Source organism: Macrobrachium nipponense, chromosome 1, assembly GCF_015104395.2.
Source record: "Macrobrachium nipponense isolate FS-2020 chromosome 1, ASM1510439v2, whole genome shotgun sequence".
In the NCBI taxonomy this organism is placed as follows: Eukaryota; Metazoa; Arthropoda; class Malacostraca; order Decapoda; family Palaemonidae; genus Macrobrachium; species Macrobrachium nipponense.
Genome location: NC_087200.1, coordinates 65,911,195 through 65,934,047, shown reverse-complemented (window position 1 = coordinate 65,934,047; position 22,853 = coordinate 65,911,195). Strand labels below are relative to the sequence as shown.

The 22,853-nt window shown below is 39.5% G+C and overlaps 2 protein-coding genes across 5 annotated transcripts in view; one reads left to right on the top strand and one right to left on the bottom strand.

Annotated features, from left to right (window-relative positions):
- LOC135219377 (DNA repair protein RAD51 homolog 3-like) overlaps positions 1–22,853 on the top strand; it is a 247,163-nt gene that overhangs the window by 211,064 nt on the left and 13,246 nt on the right. The gene's annotated exons all lie outside the window — the stretch shown is intronic.
- Positions 1–22,853, bottom strand: part of LOC135220041 (DNA repair protein RAD51 homolog 3-like) — a 56,081-nt gene that overhangs the window by 30,981 nt on the left and 2,247 nt on the right. Inside the window, exon 2 of the mRNA XM_064257372.1 lies at positions 21,581–21,687. Within this exon, the coding sequence (XP_064113442.1) occupies positions 21,581–21,687 (107 nt within the window). The remainder of the gene's footprint in view (positions 1–21,580; positions 21,688–22,853) is intronic.

Sequence of the window (22,853 nt, the reverse complement as noted above, 5' to 3'; positions counted from 1 at the left end):
TAACAAAAAGCTGAAGTTTCACTAACAAAATGAGATATAATTAGCTCCCAAATTAATAAAATATAACCACGTGAAGTCTTTGTAAATGCATTTTTCAGAACAGCGGCGGACAAGAACGAACATGAAAAAGCATCCTCTGATAACGTGGGGGGCAATTACAAAAGCTGCCGTAATTTGTATCATATTTATGTACAAAAATAAAAATACCCTATACATAATATATTTTCATACACATTTTAACCATAAAAGCATGAAAATTTATAAAATCGACACATCGATCGCTAAATTTGCACTTTCATTAACTCGATATTTTCAGAAGAGCGGCAGGCAGCGGTTCACAAGAACGGACAAGAAAAAACATCCTCTTTGATTGAAAAGCAGTTTCAAAAGCTGCCTTTGTATCATATTTCTGTGCAGAAATAAAAATACCCTATACGTAATACATTTTCATACACATTTTAAACATAAAAGCATGAACATTTATAAATCGACACATCCATAGCTAAATTTGCACTTATTTAACTCGATATTTTAGACATAGAACAGCGTCAGAGGCATATAGTATTTTACCCTAATACCTATGTAATAACTCTCAATAAAATTTTTTTAAATATCATTTGCATAACCTTTATGGTCTGAATGGTATTTCTACAAATGTATGTACTCATTAGACATAGCGGCACTGTTAACCGAAAATTGTGCCGTAAAAATACCTTAAAATAGTACCTTATTTTTTTAATGAATATTTTTGATGACAGCCATAAAACCGATTCGCCGCTAAGCAATTGCGCCGTTAACCGCGCGCTGCCTGTAATTGCAATTGTCAAATTAAAGTGCAAAGAAATATTAGAAAACACATATACTGTACCACTCCAAAAAAGTTACTACATCTTCATTCTTGATAAACTTATGTAAATATTTTACAACAAATATGCTCAGAACTTGTTGCTGATGTTATTTCTTATCTGTTTTGATATTGTGTGAGCTGTAACTATAATTTTACAAATAAAATACAATTATTTTCTAGAAAAAAAACTTGTATAAGCAGGCAAGATTTGTGACTGTGTTGTAAAAGAGGCCCTACAAGGTCCTAAATACAGTCCTTTTCAACTTTTCGTGGGAGGTAGGGAAAATTATCTAGAATTTGTACTTAAACCATTTAAGTGTTTTTTTCTTAAATCGGCCAAACTCAGCTTTGTTGGCCTGGGGTGCTGCATATTGATTTTTAATCCCTGCTCCTAAGGGTTAAGTGAAGACCCTGCATGTCCCTCCATATGAAACCACCAGACCCAAATTTTGAATTTCAGCTGCTATGCACTCTTGGATGGCTCTTATGAAGTTTTTCTAACAGTGTCTCATTTAATGGCCAAAAAAAGGGAAGTCAACAGGATGATGCAGAACTTCCTGAGTTTCAAGTTCACCCTGGTAGCTTATCTTTCCTCATATTGGTTACGTATTTCAACCATGCCACAGATTAGTAGTAGTGGAACCTTGACATTCTAAAGTCCCTACTCACGAAAAATCCGAGTTATGAGAGCAAAGACGAAGATTTTTTTGCTTTTGTATATGAAAATAATTCAGGTTGTGAAAGGGTGTACTATAAAGTTTGAGATTCGCCCGGACTGCCGAGAACAATTTTAAAACTCGCGAGCCCCTAACTCAGTAGACTCACTACCATCCTCCCTCTTTCCCAGTGGTTCCCTGATGCTAGTCACCGCCGTAAGATCCTGCTCTCCTATTGGTCAGCATCTATTCCATCAGGCCTCTACGTAAAAGTGTCTTTCGGCCACTTCATCGTATCAGCGCTATCGTATGCATGCAAATTCGTTCGTTCACATATATGTATTTCATTTGTTTTAGTAAATTTGTGTTAGTGATTTTGCTTTCTACTTTATCGTGTTGTGTGGGAACTTCATTAACTTAATTAGCCATGGGTCTCAAGAATATTGCTGAAGTTCACGGAAAGAAGAGAATGCTTTCTATGGAAACGAAGATGGAGATAATTAAGAAGTATAAAGCTGGCATACAGTTGAGTGTGATCACTAAGGACTATGGCCACAATCCATAAATGACAAGCACCATCTTTAAGCAGAAGGAAGCCATCAAAGCAGCTACACCTTCCAAGGAGGTGACTATTTTGTCCAACAAGAGGAGCCACGTGCATGATGAGATGGAGAAGCTGCTTCTTGTATGGATTAAAGACATAGAAATCGCTGGCAACACGATAACCGAGATGGCAATCTGCCATAAGGCCAGCGCTATTTTTGGTGATCTGATTGCCTAGGCCGAAGACGATGCAGGAGAGGGGACATCGACAGCAACCCCAGACTTAAGGGCTTCTCGGGGGTGGTTTGATAAATTCCGTAAACGGACTGGCATTCATTGGGTGGTGCGGCATGGGGAGGCTGCCAGCTCAGACATGAAAGTGGCCGAAGCCTTTATTAAGATGTTAGACGAGATGACAATCAAGGAAGGCTACAGTTCTCAGCAAGTCTTCAACTGTGATGAGACTGGCCTTTTTTGGAAAAAAATGCCTCGTTGGACATACATCACGGAGGAAGAGAAGAAGCTACCCGGGCATAAGCCTTTTAAAGACAGGCTTATGCTCACACTTTGTTCCAACACCAGTGGGGATTGTAAGGCCAAGCCCCTACTTGTGTATTATTCCAAGACTCCTTGAGCCTTCAAGGCCCACAAAATGCTAAAGGAGAAGCTTCCGGTGATGTGGAGGGCTAATGCGAAAGACTGGGTAACGAGACTTTTGTTCACCAAGTGGGTAAATCTGTGTTTCGGCCCGACAGTGAAGAAATTCTTGGAAGAGAAGCGCCTCCCTCTGAAATGTCTGCTGTGGTTGGACAATGCCCCTGCTCACCCTCCTGGCCTCGAGGAAGATATCCTAGCGGAGTATTCTTTTATCAAGGTTCTTTATCTTCTGCAAAACACCACCCCTCTCCTCCAGCCCATGGACCAGCAAGTGATATCAAACTTCAAGAAGCTGTATACGAAACATCTTTTCAAGAGATGTTTCAACATTACCGATACCACAAACCTCACCTTGCGTGAATTTTGGAAGGAGCATTTTGATGTTGTCAATATCATCCGAAAAACCTCCCCCCAATTCGCTCAAGCTTGGCAGGAGGTTTCGAGGTGAACCTTGAATTCTTTGTGGAGGAAACTCTGGCCTGATGCCGTATCCACCCGAGACTTCGAGGGATTCAATGTAGGCGAAGCTGATACAGATTCAGAAACAGTTGACGATCCTGAAACTATTTCGCAACCAGATCTTGATGAGATCATTGCACTCGGCAAGTCCATGGGGCTAGTGGTCGACGAGGATGACATCAATGACCTTCTCGAGGAGCACCAAGAGGAGCTTATGACGAGGCCACGCAACATAACGTCGTTCAAGAAGAGTTCTCTAGCAGCGGTGAGGAGGAGGAGGAAGAGGAGGACCCTATGACAACGGCAGAAATTAAGGATGCTCTAGCTGCTTTTCATAAAGAGCAATCATTTGTAGAAAAAAGACACCCCGAAAAGGTTTACACAGGTCGTATGCTTGCGCAGTTCGATGATGTTTGCCCGAGTCGTTTCAGGAACATTGTGAAAAGTAGTCAGAAGCAATCTTCCTTGGATAGTTATTTTAAAGAGGCCTTTAGTAGTAGTAAGCAAACAGGAAGATCCAAGTGATACGAAAAAACAGAAAGTTGAAAGTGGTGAAGAAATTGAAATTTTGTAAAAAACATAAAGTATAAAAAAGTAAAAAAAAAAATAAAAAATAAAAAAAAGAAAAAAAATAGAAATTTGATTTTAAGTTTTTTGTAAAATTAAGTGTTAATGTTTTCTGCCATTTGTTAATGTGTTTTGTAAAGTTTAGTGTTAATGTTTTCGGCCATTTTTTAATGTGTTTTGTAAAGTTAAGTGTTCATGTTTTCTGCCATTTGTCCTCCTCCTCTGTTGCCACTTTCGGAGATCGCTTCACTCGAAAGGTAAGGTTCCACATATGTTAGTCACTGAATGGTCCAAATTGTTGTATTTCATTGTTTATTGGTCAATTTAGCTTTAATTATAAATTTACTGTGGTGTTTCTGTAGGGCTTGGAATGAATTGGGCAATTTACATGTAAAACGTTGTTCGAGATACGAAAAAATCAGGTTACGAAGGCCGCTTCGGAACGGATTAATTTCGTATCCTGAGGCACTACTGTACTATAATAACACCAGCATGCTTTCAATAACTCTGGAAGAGTGTAAGACAGAATCCTGCTGACTTTGTTTGTGGGGCATTGTATTCATTTCTTTAAAATGTCCATGTACTTCAAGTTATAATCTTGCAATATTTTCATACCAGTAGTTCCTTGTTGGACGAGTGGTTTTTGCAGTTGGCAATCAATCCAGTGGTCTGAAGTTTGATTCTTGGAGTGGCCAATGTGGAATCAGAGATGTATTTCTAGTATTAGAAATTCATTTCTCGATATAATGCGGTTGGGATCTCACAATAGGCTGTTAGTTCCGTTGCTAGGTGACCAATTGGTTCCTAGCCACGTAAAATATATCTAATCCTTTGGGCCAGCCCTAAAGAGAGCTTTGTTAATCAGCTCAGTGGTCTGGTAAAACTAAGATGTAGAGAAAGAAAGACTCATATCAGTAGAGATTTTTTATGGTAGTAAGGTATTTTTAAGAAAACATTTAATTTTCCCTTAACCCTTTAACGCCAATTGGACGTATTTTACGTCGAGATAATTTGTCTGTCGGGTGCCGATTGGAGGTATTTTACGTCGACATAGAAAGTTTTTTTTTAAAAAATTTGCGGAAAAATACTTATAGGCCTACCAGCCGAAAACTTTTGAATCGTGCGCCTTGAGGGATGCTGGGAGTTCACGGATCAAGGTGTTGTTTTGTTTACAAATGTTACGCAGCGCCACAAGCGCGAATTTCTTTCTTATCGCACTTAAAAGTATCAGTGACACATCTCAGAAATTATTTTGTCACTTTGACATAATTTTTGCACCATTTTAAATTAGCTGTTACATGGAATATTATATATGAAAATGTGCGCAATTTCATGTAGAATACAACAACAAAATACTCATGATTGTAGCTTTTATCAGTTTTGAAATATTTTCATATAAATAACGATAAGTGCCAAAATTTCAACCTTCGGTCAACTTTGACTCGACCGAAATGGTTGAAAACACAATTGTAAGCTAAAACTCTTATTCTCTAGTAATATTCAATATTTTACCTTCATTTTGCAACAAATTGGAAGTCTCTAGCACAATATTTTGATTTATGGTGAATTTATGAAAAAATCTTTTTCCTTACGTCTGCGCGGTAACTCTTCCGAAAAAATCATATGTGCGATTGTCGTAATGTTTGCACCATTTTAAATTAGCAGTTACATAAAGTTTTATATATGGAAATGTGTGCAATTTCATGCACAATACAACTAAAAACAACCCATGGTTGTAGCTTTTATCAGTTTTGAAATATTTTCATATAAATAACGATAAGTGCCAAAACTTCAACCTACGGTCAACTTTGACTCTACCGAAATGGTCGAAAAACCCAATTGTAAGCTAAAACTCTTATTCTCTAGTAATATTTAATCATTTACCTTCATTTTGCAACAAATTGGAAGTCTCTAGCACAATATTTTGATTTATGGTGAATTTATGAAAAAAAAAAATTTTCCTTACATCCGCGCAGTAACTCTTCCGAAAAAATCATACGTGCGATTGTCGTAATGTTTGCACCATTTTAAATTGGCTGTTACATAAAGTTTTATATATGAAAATGTGCACAATTTTATGTAGAATACAACAATAAATAATTGAAGGTTGTAGCTTTTCTCATTTTTGAAATATTTGCATATAAATCACGATAAATAGAAAAACACCACGTTCGGTCAACTTTGACTATACCGAAATGGTCGAAAAACGCAATAGTAAGCTAAAACTCTTACAGTCTAGTAATATTCAGTCATTTATCTTCATTTTGAAACAAATTGGAAGTCTCTAGCACAATGTTTAGATTTATGGGTGAATTAAAAAAAAACTTTCTTCCCTCCGCGCGCGGATTCTCCGCCGCAAATCTCCGAAATGCGTACGTTGCATTCTCGGAATATTTGCTCAGTCTCATATTAGGCGTTTCATAGATTTTTATATATGAAAATGCCGCAATTTCATGTAGAATACAACAATAAAATAATTGAAGGTTGTAGCTTTTCTCATTTTTGAAATATTTGCATATAAAAATGGTCAAAAACTGCAATTGTAAGCTAATATTCTTACAGTATAGTAATATTCAATCATTTATCTTCATTTTGAAACAAATTGGAAGTCTCTAGAACAATATTTAGATTTATGGTGAATTTTTGAAAAAAAACATTTTTTTACGTCCGCACGTTACGAATTCATGCATCATTTTGTGATAATATTTGCTCTGTGTTGCTTTGATTGTTTTACAATGTGTTATATACCAAAATGATCGCAATTTAGTGGTGTACAACCGTTTTGCTCACAGCGCGATTTGAATACAATTATATATGAAATTTTGTTTTCGCGCTATCATATATCGCATTATTTATATATGATAATGATATTTTTTTATTTCTGATGGTTGCATACTAAACTTCAGACAATGACAAAAAAAGGAGCCGAAAATGAACTCTTAATCTTGAAAACTAAGAGCGCTGTGATTTTTTGAAAAAATATTTTTTCCGTTTCGGCGCTCACTCTGACACCCCCTCGGCATACGGGAGACGATTTTTATTATACCCCTTCGGCGTTTAAGGGTTAAATCACTTTCTAAAGCTAATTTTTTTTCTATTTCAATGGAGCACTTGCATTTATGTAACATATTTCAATATTTGTACTTTTTAATTACCCTTTATTGTTTCTTTGTTTTCATATTTTACTTTCCGAAAGTTGAAATTCACGGAAAGAAGAGGATGCTCTCTTTGTTGACGAAGATGGAGATTATCAAGAAGTATGAAGCTGGTATACGATTGAGTGTGATCGCTAAGGAATACGGCCGAAATCCGTCGACAATAGGCACCATCCTTAAGCAGAAGGATGTCATCAAAGCAGCTACAACATCCAAGGGCGTCACTATTTTGTCCAGCAAGAGGACCCACGTGCACGACGAGATGAAAAGGTTTCTTCTTGTCTGGATAAAAGACAAAGAAATTGCTGGTGATAGGATAACGGAGACGGTGCAATCTCCCCACCAAGCCAGCGCTATTTTCGGCGATTTGATTGCCCACGCCGAAGACGACGGAGGAGAAGGGACATCAACGCCAACCCCAGGGTTCAAGGCTTCGCATGGGGGGTTCGAGAAATTCCGTAAACGGACTGGCATCCATTCGGTGGTGTGGCATGGGGAGGCTGCCAGCTCGGACACGAAAGCGGCTGAAGCCTTTAAAAAGACGTTCGACGAGATGATGACCAAGGAAGGCTACAGTTCTCAGCAAGTCTTCAACTGTGATGAGACTGGCCTTTTTTGGAAAAAAATGACTCGTCAGATGTACATTACGGAGGAAGAGAAGAAGCTATCCGGGCATAAGCCTATGAAAGACAGGCTGACGCTCGCACTTTGTTCAAACGCCAGTGGGGATTGCAAGGTGAAGCCCCTACTGGTCTATCATTCCGAGACTCCTCGAGACTTCAAGGCCCATAAAGTGCTTAAGGAGAAGCTTCCGGTGATGTGGAGGGCTAATGCGAAAGACTGGGTAACAAGACTTTTGTTCACCAAGTGGGTAAATCTGTGTTTCGGCCCGACAGTGAAGAAATTCTTGGTAGAGAAGTGCCTCCCTCTGAAATGTCTGCTGGTGTTGGACAATGCCCCTGCCCACCCTCCTGGCCTTGAGGAAGATATCCTAGCGGAGTATTCCTTCATCAAGGTTCTTTATCTTCCGCCTAACACCACCCCTCTCCTCCAGCCCATGGACCAGCAAGTGATATCGAACTTTAAGAAGCTGTATACGAAACATCTTTTCAAGAGATGTTTCGACATCAGCGATACCATAAACATCACCTTGCGTGAATTTTGGAAGGAGCATTTCGATGTTGTGATATGCATCCGACTCATTGACCAAGCTTGGCAGGAGGTTTCGAGGCGAAACTTGAATTCCTCGTGGATGGAACCCATATCGGACTTGATGCTGTATCCGCTCGAGACTTCAAGGGATTCGATGTGGGCGAAGCTGGTGCTGCAGATTCAGAAACAGTTGATGATCCTGAAACTGTTTTGCAACCAGATCTTGACGAGATCGTTGCACTCGGCAAGTCCATGGGGCTGGTCGCCGACGAGGACGACATCAACGACCTTCTTGAGGAGCACCAAGAGGAGCTTACGACGGGTGACCTGAAGGAGTTGGAGGCCATGCAACATAACGTCGTTCAAGAGGAGTTCTCTAGCAGCAGCGAGGAGGAGGACGACGACCCTATGACAACGGCAGAAATTAAGGATGTTCTAGCTGCTTTTCATAAAGTGCAATCATTTGTAGAAAAAAGACACCCCGAAAAGGCTCACACAGGTCGTACGCTTGCGCAGCTCGATGACGTTTGCTTGAGTCGTTTCAGGAACATTGTGAAAAGTAGGCAGAAGCAATCTTCCTTGGATAGTTATTTTTTAAAGAGGCCTTTAGTAGCAGAGTAAGCAAAAAGGAAGAACCAAGTGAATCCTAAAAAACAGTTGTGGAAAAGTGGTGATGAAGTTGAAATTTTTGTAAAAAAAAAAAAAAAAAAAAAAAGAAAAAAAAAAAAAAAAAAAAATAATATAATTAAAAAAAGGAAGTACGTACAGTATAAAAAAGTAAAAAAAAAAATTTGAAAATAAAAAAATGTGTTAATGTGTTTCGTAAAGTTAAGTGTATGTACGTACGTACGTATCTGCCGTTTGTCCTCCTCCTCTGTCGCCACTTTCGGAAATAGCCTCACTCGAAAGGTAAGCTTCCACATTTTACTACATACGTACAGTATTTCTTGTATACCATGTACACTAATACACTTTATTTACAGGTAATTAGCAGTACAGTGGTACCTCGAGATACGAAATTAATCCGTTCCAAGGCGGCCTTCGTATAACGAGTTTTTTCGTATCTTGGAACACATTTTACATGTAAAATGGCTAATCCGTTCCAAGCCCTCCAAAAACACCCCATTAAATTTCATAATAAAGCTAAATTGACCTATAAACAATGAAATACTACAACAATTTGGACCATTCAATACCTAAATTAAGAATAAAAATCCAAAACCTGTAAATAAAGTGTATATTAGTGTACAAGAAATATTATTACTGTAAAGTAAAATTTGGAAGCTTACCTTTCGAGTGAGGATATCTCCGATAGTGGCGGCAGAGGAGGAGGAGGAAAAACGGCAGATAACACACGTACGTACGTACACTTAACTTTACGAAAACACATAAAAAATTTAAGGAAAACCATAAATCTAAAATTTACGAAACACCTTACAAAAACTGTAACACTTAACCTTACAAAATTCTAGAAATTACGGTAAAAATTTTTTTTTCTTTTTTTTATTTTAATTTTTTTTTTTACTTTACATAGACTTTTTTTTTTTTTTTTTTTTTTTTTTGTTTTTTTTTTTTTTTTTTTAAAGAATTTCAACTTCATCACCGCTTTCAACGTTCTGTTTTTCATCACTTGTTCTTCCTTTTTGCTTTCAATTTTCTGTTTTTTATCACTTGGTTCTTCCTTTTTGCTTACTCCTTGCTAATGCTGAAGGCCTCTTTAAAAAATAACGATCCAAGGAAGATTGCTTCTGCTACTTTTTCACAATGTTCCTGAAACGACTCAAGCAAACGTCATCGAAACTGCGCAAGCATACGACCTGTGTGAGCCTTTTCGGGGTGTCTTTTTTGGTTTTCGGATAAACAATTGGCCCATTTATGAAAACCGCCTCCTAGAATATCCTTAATTTCTGCCGTTTGTCATAGGCTCCTCCTCCTCTTCCTCGCCGCTGCTAGAGAACTCCTCTTGAACGACGTTAAGTTGCATGGCCTCCAACTCCTTCAGGTCATCCGTCGTAAGCTCCTCTTGTGCTCCTCGAGAAGGTCGTTGATGTCGTCCTCGTCGACGACCAGCCCCATGGACTTGCCGAGTGCAACGATCTCGTCAAGATCTGGTTCCAAAACAGTTTCGGGATCATCAACTGTTTGTGACTCTGCAGCACCAGCTTCACCCACGTCGAATCCCTCGAAGTCTCTGGCGGATACGGCATCAGGCCAGAGTTTCCTCCACAAGGAATTCAAGGTTCGCCTCGAAACCTCCTGCCAAGCTCGGTCAATTTCAGTCGGATGCAAATGACGATGTCGAAATGCTCCTTCCAAAATTGACGCAAGGTGAGGTTTGTGGTATCGGTGATGTCGAAACATCTCTTTGAAAAGATGTTTCGTATACAGCTTCTTAAAGTTCGCTATCACTTGCTGGTCCATGGGCTGGAGGAGAGGGGTGGTGTCGGGCGGAAGAAAAAGAATCTTCTTAACAAAGGAATACTCGCTAGGATCTTCCTCAAGGCCAGGAGGTGTGGCAGGGGCATTGTCCAACACCAGCAGACATTTCAGGGGGAAGCGCTTCTCTTGCAAAAACTCTTCACAGTCGGGCCGAAACACAGATTTACCCACTCGGTGAACAAAAGCCTCGTTACCCAGGCTTTTGCATTAGCCCTCCACATCACTGGAAGCTTCTCCTTCAACACTTGTGGGCCTTGAAGGTCCGAGGAGTTCTCTGAGTGATACACCAGTAGGGGCTTCACCAATTGCAATCCCCCACTGGTGTTCGAACCAAAGTGCGAGCGTAAGCCTGTCTTTTCATAGCTTATGCCCGGGTAGCTTCTTCTCTTCCTCCGTGTATGTACGTCCGACGAGGCATTTTTTTCCAAAAAAGGCCAGTTTCATCACAGTTGAAAAACCTGCTGAGAAACTGTATCCTTCCTTGGTCATCATCTCGTCGAAAGTCTTCTTAAATGCTTCCCGGCGCTTTCGTGTCCGAGCTGGCAGCCTCCCCATGACGCACCACTGAATGGATGCCAGTCCGTTTACGGAATTTCTCGAACCAGCCATGCAAAGCCTTGAACTCTGGGGTTGGCGTTGAAGTCCCTTCCCCTCCTCGTCTTCCGCCTGCGCAATCAAATCGGTGAAAATAGCACTGGCCTTGTGAGCGATTGCCGTCTCCGTTACTGTATGCCAGCGATTTCTTTGTCTTTTATCCAGATGAGGAGCAGCTGTTCCATCTCGTCGTGCACATGGCTCCTCTTGCTGGACAAAATAGTGATGCCCTTCGATGGTGTAGTTGCTTTGATGGCATCCTTCTGTTTAAGGATGGTGCCTATTGTCGACAGATTACGGCCGTATTCCTTTGCGATCACACTCAATCGCATACCAGCTTCGTACTTCTTTATGATCTCCATCTTTGTCTCCAAAGAGAGCATGCGCTTCTTTCCGTGAATTTCAACTTTCTTGGGACCCATGACTACGTTAATTTACGTAAAGTTACACAATATACAGTCTTCGCACAACACGATAATATGTACTGCAACGAAATCACTAACGAATTTACGTTACTAAAACGAAATCGTTGGAGCGAACGAATGCCGATTGCGTACGGTAAAGTTTCGGGTGGGTGCGGAGTGGCCGAGCTAAGGGACGCCAACACGTACGTATAGAAGATGCATGATGGGAGGGATGCTGTCCAATCAGAGAGAAGGATCTCATGCTTGGCTAGCATCAGGAACCAATGGGAGAGCAGGAGGATGGTGGCGAGTTCTACCATAAACTAAGATGGCGGCGTGCGGCGCAAGTTTCAAAATTGTTATCGGGAATCTCGGACTTTCAGAAACCTTTCGTATCTTGAAAAAACGTTTCGCACAGTTTTGAGCAGTTTAAAATTTCTAATTGGCTTTCGTAAATTGGATTTTCGTAAGTTAGCCTTTCGTATCTCGAGGTACTACTGTATGTTATTAAGCTAGGTATTGAATGGTCCAAAAAATTGTGGTAGTATTTCATTGTTTATAGGTCAAATTGAGCTTATATTACTAAATTTTACTGGGGTGTTTTTGGAGGGATTGGAAACGGAATTAGCCATTTTACATGTAAAAAGCGGGATCCCACGGTACGAAAACGCATGATTATGAAGGGCGGCCTCTTTGGGACGGATTATTTAAACTTGGTATATCGAGGTACTACTGATGACATTTAGCATATTTTTATTGTTATCCGTGTGAAAACAACAGTAAAAATTGTCTTTCATGCCAGTATTTTTTGTTAAAATACTTTTTTCTCCACCATTATTTGTGGTAGAGTTGCATCCACGTTGCTGATGCACGATAATTCAAAGTTATTAGCAGTGTGAACATTTTGTTTTCTCAGCTTCAGCTACATCTGCAGCTTAAATTTAGTAGTATATCTCCTTGCCAATATTTTCTCCATACCAAGTAAAGGTATAATGCAAAAATATTTAAGTCCTATTCGACTTAACATCATTTGTAACATAATTATGGTAATTTTTTACTATCGTACGATGGCTGATATACAAGAAAAATATTGTTATCAGATTCTGTTCGGTTGTTGTAGAATAACTGTTATCGTTCAGTTGTTTATGACTGCAACGTTTAAATAATGATTATAACGATACTAACGATACTTTTGTCATTCTCATTTCCTTTTTTTAGCTGATTTAACTAGAAGATATGATAGTAAATAAAGAAATGGAAGAAATGTTAGCAGTCTGAAAAAGGTCTCTCTCTCTCTCTCTCTCTCTCTCTCTCTCTCTCTCTCTCTCTCTCTCTCTCTCTCTCTCTCTCTCTCTCTCTCTCTCTCTCTCTCATACTAAAACAAGATTTACCAGTAAGTTCATTGAATCTGACATTAGAAATTTGTATTACTACCAGGGAGAACATAGTAAATGATTAAGCAAATGAAATTCCACATTTTCATTAGAGTTATATATTAGGGCAAAATATTTGACCATGACACTGTCTAAGGCATCATGAATAAGTCTAGGGCACTGTAAGGTGGATTGTGACACCTGTAGACTTTTGAATTTTGGTTAGAGGCGAATTTTGCTGAGCGTCAGGCCCCCTGGAACGGAACCCCTACTGTTAACTGGGGGCTGCCTGTAATTACACTGCTGAATCCCAAATTGACCCAGAGGTGGGATATGGATATTGTACCCTTAACATTATAAATGATAGTGAAGAGAGTATAGAAAGTATATGCATAGCAACAATGCTTGTAGTTCTTTACCTGAAAAGAGAGCTTGCTACAAGTAGATACTGCCTCTGGTTGCACTCAACTTATCCATGTAGGGTAAGGTGTGGCTAATTGGCCAGACTCACCTCTACAACACTGGGACTTTGTAGCAAAAGATGAACCTGGTGACAACAAAGTATAAAAAAGAAGTCAGTTGCCCCTGCCCTGGGTATGTAGCTGGCTAACAATTAACACTACCCACCATAAAATAAGACTGGAGGGCACTCCACCAACAAGTACCCCAGGCTCCCCTTGACTCAACACCTGAAATCAAGGTGAAAAGACATTTAGAAAGAAATGCTTCCTACGCTTCCTCCCCAACACCTTGCCAGCTGCATATAACTGCCCTAGAGCACAACAATTTTCAAAGCTCACTTCTACATCTTTTAAGTAATGGATAGCAAAGACTGACCTACACTTCCAGTGTGAAGCTTGTAAAATCGAAGAAATGGACACATTGTGTCTAAAGGATAACGATGTGGCAACCGACCTGATTTCATGAGCTTTGGCTCTCACTAATTTTAAATCCTCATTGCCAATTTGAGCACTGGCTTCCTAATCAGATCCTTTAGAAGAAACATGAGTCCATTCCTAGACATAGTATGGGATGGGCTCTTGACTGAGCACCACAAATCATTTGAGGGGACCTTGAATCTTCTCAGTTCTATCCAGATAATATCATAGAGCCCTTACCAGGCACAGAGTGCTCTCCTCTTCCTCTGGGCCTAATATTTTCAAGATACCTATTACAGGCGGTCCCCGGGTTACGACGGTTCCGGCTTACGACGTTCCGAGGTTACGACGCTTTTTCTTAAATATTCAATGGAAAAATCCGTCCTGGGTAACGACGCTTGTTCCGAGGTTACGACGCTGACGCTTCCGACGCTCCGAGTTAACGACGCTTTTAAAAAACGCATACTATGATAAAAATCCTTTATAGTTTAGCACAGTATATTAATAAAAATAAGTTTCTGGTTAGATTACAACAAAAATTTTGAGATTATGATGATTTTCGACACTTTTTGTTGTATTTTTCTATGTTTTTTAGTGACGCCTCATATGCGGAACTAGTTTCGAGCGAATGAATACATACTGTTTACATATAACAGTCCTAAAAGCGCAAATAATGAAAAAATCAATTGCTTGTTTCCAGTAATAATAACAAAACGAAGTTTCTGGTTAGATTACAACGCAAATTCCAAGTATCCAAGAGAGACATTATCCAGTAATTTGATCAGAGAGAGAGAGAGAGAGATGAGAAGGAGAGAGAGACAGACGAGAGAGGCGTCGTTCTTCCGACGCTCCGAGTTAAGGGACAGAGAAGTGTTCGTTTCGTTTAAACGGTTTGAGATTACGTATGATGATTTTCGACACTTTTTATGTTTGTATTTTTCTATGTTTTTTAGTGACGCCTCATATGCGGAACTAGTTTCCGAGCGAATGAATACATACTAGTTTACATATAACAGTCCAAAAGCGCTAATAATGAAAAAATCATGCTTGTTTCCAGTAATAATAACAAAACGAATGGATGGTTAGATTACAACGCAAATTCCAAGTATCCAAAGCGAGGACATTATCCAGTAATTTGATCAGAGAGAGAGAGAGAGAGAGCGAGGCTCTTCCGACGCTCGAGTTAAGGACAGAGAAGTGTTCGTTTCGTTTTTAACGGTTTGAGATTACTATGATATTTTCGACACTTTTTAGTTTGTATCTATGTTTTTTTGACGCCCTCATATGCGGAACAGTTTCCAGCGGTGATAAACACTAGTTTACATACAGTCCAAGCGCAAATAATGACATTTCTTGTTTTTCCAGTAATAACAAAAACGAAGTTTATGGTTTAGATTACAAGCAAAATTCCAAGTATCCAAAGAGAGACATTATCCATAATTTGACAGAGAGAGAGAGAGAGAGAGAGAGAGAGGAGAGGAGAGAGAGAGAGAGAGAGGAGAGAGAGAGAGAGGCGTCTTCCGACGCTCCGAGTTAAGGACAGAGAAGTGTTCGTTTCGTTAAACGGCCTCTGACTCATGCCAGTAAATGTTTTGTTGATACTAATAATATAAGCCTATTTAAAGATACGTTTACTTAATTAGTCTATATGATACGTAAATAGTAATCAACTGTTCTTGTAGCCCTCAATATTTGGCAAAATCGAAGTATCCAAGAGAGACATTATCCAGTACGTAATTTGATCAGAGAGAGAGAGAGAGAGAGAGAGAGCGAGAGAGAAGAGAGAGAGAGAGAGAGAGAGAGAGAGAGAGAGAGAGACGCTTTGGCAACAATGGTCTCGGGGGTTTTTATAGCTTCCTTCTGCTTGATGATCGTGGATATTGTAGAAGGATTTCGACCATACTCGTTTGCCAAATCGACGATACGAACGACGTTCATGCTTTGCTATAATTTCATGTTTTGCTTCCATCGAAATCATTTTCTTGGGTTTTTTTCTTATCACCTGCTTTGTCTTTAGCTTTGAGACCCATGGTTAATAATAAAATAGACAAAATAACACGAAAAATAGGCGCAAATACAACGAACTAAACAACGACGTGTTAACATGCAGCACCAACAAACAAACAGACTGAACGCCATTTATCGGTCGCCTATACAACTTAACACTCATCGCAAAATCGTATCTCAAATATTTCGTTGTATATCAAAGCTTGTATTTTCGCAAATTTTTCTGTTATATCTCAAAACATTCGTATATTAGGGCAATCGTATGTCAAGTTTCCAATGTAATTTGATCAGAGAGAGAGAGACGCTTGGCAACAATGGTCTCGGGGATTGACGTAACGTTTATTTTTCTGAACAGATAGGACAGAGAAGTGTTCGTTTCATTAAACGGCCTCTGACTCATGGCAGGAAATGTTTTGTTGATACTAATATATAAGCCTATTTAAAGATACATTTACTTTAATTAGTCTATATGATACGTAAATAGTAATCAGCTGTTCTTATAGCCCTCAAGATTTTGCAAAATCACTCCAGGTTGTACATAAAACTTCAAGAATGTAGTGTCACCAGAGGATTACAATAGTTTTTACCTTCAAGAACCAGCATTCTTTTATGAAAATAACTCCAGGTTGTACATAAAACTACAGGAAACAACATGTAGTGTAACCAAAGGATTACAAGTAAGGTTTTTATAACTTTTTATTAGTTTAAGACATATTTCCAAGCGTCGTTCCGGCTTACGACGATTTTCGGCTTACGCCGCGTCTCAAGAATGGAACCCCCGTCGTAACCCGGGGACTGCCTGTATTTGTCTGTGGCTAAAGCCATTGGGAAGGAAGTTTTCCCTAGTAAGGTCTCTCTCAAACTTGGAACCCACCAGCCATTCAAGGACCAAGTCTAAATTCCACGAGAATGCTCCTGAGCCTTTAGACTTTGTAGTGTCAAAAGACCTTATGAGGTCTGAGAGGTTTTGGTTGTTCGAGATGTCCACTCCTGTATGAAAAAACACTGAGCTTAACATAGCCCCATATCCTCTTACTCTAGATTTCCTTAAATATATGCCTGTTTCTAAATTAGAGAGACGCAGTCTACCAGTAAATACAATTTCTGGCATCAACAATTTCTACACTATTGACGTGTCTCATAATATGTAGTCATTGTAAACCTTGCTCCTTGCTCAGTCCACTTGTGTTGTAGCATTTTCATTCTGCCTCACAAAAGATTGTAAAGCAAATAAGTAGAGGCAAATATATTATACTATAGTACATAAAACATGAAATACATCCATATCTGTGAGACTGCAAAGAAACCTACATTTCTAAAAACAAAAGGACCAGGAAACAGCAATAAAGGGATTTTGACGGAGGAAAAATCTATTTCTGGGCGAGAGACCTGTGCCGCCCAGTGAAATGCTCCTTATAGCATCATTTCTGAGGTATATAACTGCTATATATTACCAGAGAAAAAGTTGCATTGGAATGCTAGGAATGAACCCAGCTCGCTCACCCATATAGGGTGTCGGTATAGTAACTGGGGCGTGAAAAACCACTGTCAGAGGTCTCGTACCAATTAGATCTCTCCTCTCCCTAAATCCCCCGTTACTACGAGGTGCCGTTCTACATCCCACTACTGCCCGCTAATACTACTTCCACCCACGCGATCCCGCTCATTCCTCATAGCAGCCAAGCTTGGGCCAATTTCGGGTGAGGAAAGAAATGGATGGGTTCACTGGGCGGCACAGGTCTCTCGCCCAGAAATAGATTTTTCCTCCGTCAAAATCCCTTTTCTGGGCTCAACCTGTGCCGCTCCGTGCCAGAGAAATGGCCCATAGCTTGGAAGTCAACACCTGAATAAGGAACTTAAATAAAATCTGAACTTAATTACACATGTTTAATAATATATGTTAATATTATTTATATGTACATATTTAGGTATCCAATCATAAATAATTCCAAAATTTTTGGAAACAAAGAGATAACAAAGCAAATAAGATGTCTAAATCTAATGCCTTAAAATCATTACATATGTATATACACTACAATGGTACATATGGTGCAATCCAGGTGAAAATCGAAACTACAGTAGGGACAATAAGTAAGGCAGGTAGGAGAGAAAGTAAAGGAGAAATTATTTCTAACACTAGACCTTATCATGATGGTTCAGAATCATCAGGAGGAACCACATTCCCTGCTGCCACTGTTGCAAATTTTAGGGCTTCCAAGGATTTTAGATAGTGGCGTTTAAATACTGCTGGAGATTTCCAGCCTGTATAACTTTTTAATTCATCGAAATTCATATGGTGAAAGTAATTTATGGATGTGGCTACTGCTCGTATACCATGAACGTGTGGAAATGATTCTGGGTTAGCTTGTTTAATAAAATAAAGAATCTGTTGTCTGATTCCTTTCAGGGAAATGGTTCCTCCATTTTCTCTAATAAGGGCAACCTGAAGACTTTTTGGAGGTTCTATTCAAATAGGCTTTCAGAGTGTTTATTGGACACAAGGACGGATCCTGTGGAAGAGGGACCTTCTACGGAGACCATCTGTTCTGTGGATCCTCATTCTTGGCTAAAAATCTTTTGTCTGGAGAAATTAATATTTCTCTCGATGTGAGGAAATCAATATGACCTGGTTCTCTAGATAAAGCTGAAAGTTCAGATATTCTAGCACCAGATGCCAGACTTACTAAGAACAATGTCTTCCTGAGGAGTGATATATAGTACATGAATCATTATCAGTCTCGGAAGCTAGCTTAAGGACATTCATTCAGAAAACCAGGAGACTGTGTAAGGACGAGTTGCTGGTTTCAATCTGGCACAAGCTCTCGGGATAGACGAAAAATATGAATCTGTAAGATTAATATTAAACCCAATCTGAAAAATCTTTTTTAAAGCAGATTTAATTGTTGTAATTGTATTGGCAGCTAGGCCTGATTCAAACAGAGTCCTGAAAAAGGTTACTGCTAGATTCATAGTCATCGTACTAGCCTTTGAGTCTCTTAAAAACTTTGCAAGTTTTCTTACAGCTGAGTCATACTGACGAAGAGTAGATTCTCTTTGGTCTGATTCCAAAAACAAGGTATTCTGAGGATCAATTTCAGCATCTTTTTGTGCTGCAAATTTCATAAAGTCCATAAAGTTAGGGCACTCTGAATTCTTGAGGAAGCTAACACACTGTGAGTTTGTACTACTTGTGTTAACCTCAGTTTGGGAATCCGCCAAGGACGGAGTCCCAGTTCCACCAGGAGAGGAAACCAATTGCTCTTGGGCCAATTGGGGGCCACTAGAGCCACCCGGTCCTTGAAAGTCCTGAGTTTGTCTAGCACTTTCATTAGCATGTTTATTGGCGGGAATAGGTAAATTCTCTTCCAAGAGTTCCAATCTAGTGACATGGCGTCCGTAGCATAGGCCCGAGGGTCCAGGTTGGGGGCTACATAACACTCTAGTTTGTGATTGGACTCCGTGGCAAACAGGTCTACTTGGAGACCCGGGACCTGTTGGGAAATCCATTTGAACGACTTCAAGTCCAGTGACCACTCCAACTCCAGCGGAGTTGTCCTTGAAAGTGCGTCTGCTACTACATTTCGTATTCCCGCCAGGTGAACAGCTGACAGGTGCCAACGGTTCCTTGTTGCCATGGAAAATATAGCTATCATTACATGGTTTATGTGACTCGATTTGGAACTACAATGGACTATAACTTTGTTGTCCAGCACTAATCTGATATGTTGCTTTCTTGCTGGGGCAACTTTCTTTAGAGTCAAGAATACTGCCATGGCCTCTAAGACATTGATGTGTAGTTGGTGAAACGTTACCGACCACAACCCCTGGACTTTTTGTACTGGGAGTAAACCTCCCCAGCTGGTTAGAGAAGCGTCTGTATGGATTACAAGTGCTGGTGGTGGAAATTGTAACGGAATGGATTTTGCCAGATTCTTGACTTTTGTCCATGGCTGAAGTCTTTTCCTCAAAATTGGTGGGATTCGTGCCATTTTGTCTCAGTTTTTCTTGTTTGCTTTGGACCGCCACATTCGATTTATGTCTTTCAGTCTGGCCTTTAGTAATGTGTCTGTTACTGAGGCAAACTGGAGTGCACCTAAGATACTTTCTTGTTTTCTCCTGGACGTTAGTTTGTCCTTGAGAAAACTCCTTGTATTTCTTGCTATCTCTTTCCTCTTTTTTGAAGGGATTAGAAAGTCTGTGTGTGTTAGGTGCCACTGTAACCTTAACCACTGGAAACATGCAGACGGAATCAGGCGGACTTCTGAAATTGATTTGGAAGCCTATTATATTGTAGAAATTCTCATTACTTTGTTCGTCGCCTTGAGGCATTGTTCTACATTGTTTGCCCAGATAAGCCAATCGTCTAGGTAAGCTATCACTTGTATCCCTTGAGTTCTCAACTCTTGGATTACTGTTTCCGCCAGTTTTGTAAATATCCTGGGTGCTATATTGAGTCCGAATGGCATTACTTTGAATGCATATGCTTGATTGCCTAGCTTGAACCCTAGGAACGGACGAAAATGCCTTGCTATCGGAACGTGATAGTAAGCATCTGTAAGATCTATAGAGGTGGTGACGGCCCCATGGGAAGAGTAAGGTCCGCACCTGCGAGATGGTAAGCATATGGAACTTGTCGCATTGAATGTATGTATTCAGATAAGACAGATCTAAAATTACCCTTAGCTTGTCTGAGTCTTTCTTTGGAACGCTGAACAAGCGACCTTGAAATTTCAAACATTTTACCTCTTTTATTGGATTCTTTTGTAAAAGTTCTTTTGCAAATAGAACTAGGTCTGCCATTGGAGTCTGATGAAAACTGGTTGGTGGAGGGGACCCTTCTATCCAACTCCACCCCAGACCCTTGGAAATTATGCTGTGTGCCCATTTGCTGAATATCCAACGGCTTCGAAAGAGGTACAGCCTTCCACCCTACCTGACGTAGTCCGCCGCGGCTTTCGAGTTGGAACTTGCTGCTTCCCCATGCCTCACAACCAAGTGTATCCCAGTCCGTTTTTTGAAATTGTCGAACCAGCCACGACTGGCTTTGAAGGTTTCCGGTGGCGTCAAAGTCTCCCCTCTCTCAGCTGCTTGCTTTCCTTTCAAATCATTGTAAATTCCGCTGGCCTTTTCACAGATGGTCGTCTCGGGCACACTATCTCCCGCCAACTGTTTCTCCTTTATCCATATTAAAAGAAGCCTCTCCATCTCGTCATGAATATCACTGCACAGCTTGGAAAGGATGGTTAGTCCTTTGGAGGGCTTGGTGCTCTTTATAGCATCCTTCTGCTTGAGGATGGTACATATTGTTGATGTACTCCTCTCATATTGGCGAGCCAGCTCAGTCACTCGTACACCACTCTCATGTTTTTCAATTATTTCATGCTTTATCTCAATTGTCATCATAAGCTTTTTCTTTTCACTACCCTTTTTTGCACTCGCTTGCTTTGGACCCATTGCTTATTCACTTAATTAATTCTGCGCTGATTAATGCAAAAAACAGAGATCCGACGGGAAAGAGAGAGCGATGCTGTCCTCATGAGGAGCCTCTCGCACACTCGGCGCCTAGCGGCTCGCATCGGGTAACCTGTCTCGTATCCTCGTATCTCAAATTTGTCTCGTATCTCGGGGCAAAAATTTGCTTGAAACTTTTCTCGTATCTCAAATTTCTCGTATGTTGGGACACTCGTATGTCGAGGTATTATTGTATACTAAAATGAATACGTAAATCACTGAAATAATTAATTTTCTAACAAAAGTTTTATGCCTAAATGTTTCATTCTATTCTATTTGTATCTAATTAGTATTTCAAATGTTTTCGTTAATAAAACCAATGCAATCTTTATCATTACCTTTCAGCCTTTGAGCTGAGAAGCTTCCCTCAGTGTCTATATAAACAACTTCACCATCCACACCCGAGATGCTGGTTGGTAGCTGAGCTCCAATGCAAACCTGAAGGCTGGAAATTATACTCAATTATAAAATGGAATTTCTTTTATAAGAAATTCTGATCTATTAGGAATCTGATTAGGTAGGTATATGATGGGATTTGAGTTCAACAATAAAAATGTTACAAAATGTATGACTAAACAATTCAAATAGTCCCAAGGTAGCTAGCTAGTGGGCAAGAAAGGGGGACCTTTATGGTTAAACCTTGCCCTTGGTTCTAGGTGCAATCTTGATGGACTGACAACCCTTAAGGCATGGTGTATACTCAGTTTGGTCTCTCAGGTCAGTTGCCTAAGCTTAAGGTAGCAATATACTCCTCTTCCCTTTGTAGAGGGCCCATGGACAAAGAGAACCCATCATGGACTGAATTTGACATTTTTCAATATTATTAATTATGAATCCTCAACCTTCAAACCTCTGATGGCCCTAAAACTCTCACTTTGGATTCTTCCAGTCAAGTAAAAAGAAATGAAAAAAAAAGAAGAAATTATACATTAAAACATGGAAATAAAGACAATGAGAAAAATTAAATTGAAACGGATCTAACCTTGAATCATTTCAATCATTTGTTTGAAAATGAGAATTGCTCAAAGTTCTTATTAGTATATGTACAAAAATGTGCAAACTGACACCTATAATAAGCAGAAGCAATAAAATTTAGAAGAGAAGACCTTTTGCTTAAAATTAAAAATGTGAGACAGGATAGAGAAGTAAGACCTAACTGACAAAGCAAAAATTACGTGGGATGGACATAAAGAAAATGCATAAGAACTCCAGATGCACAAACTGTCGAACAAATGATAACAAAAGAATACTACCTCTAAAGTTGGAATGTGTATAAGCTAAACTGGAACTGAAAGTAAGAGGGTTTAATGATTCTACAAAAAACCTATGCATAAAACTAAAACCCAAAAAAGTAACCAAAATAAAAATAATCACATAACAGATAAAACAGAGCAAAACAAACAATATATACAAAATAAGAAACATTAGAAAAAATTATATTTATATAAAGAAAATAAAAATAAAATAATAAACAGCACTAAAGACCCAAAAAACGTACTGTCACAAAATCGAAGTTGGAGTTAATTACCCATAACATCACAGAAGAATTAAAACTACCAAAATAATGTTTCTGAACCTCAAGATAATAAAAAAAAGATCCATTGGAAATAA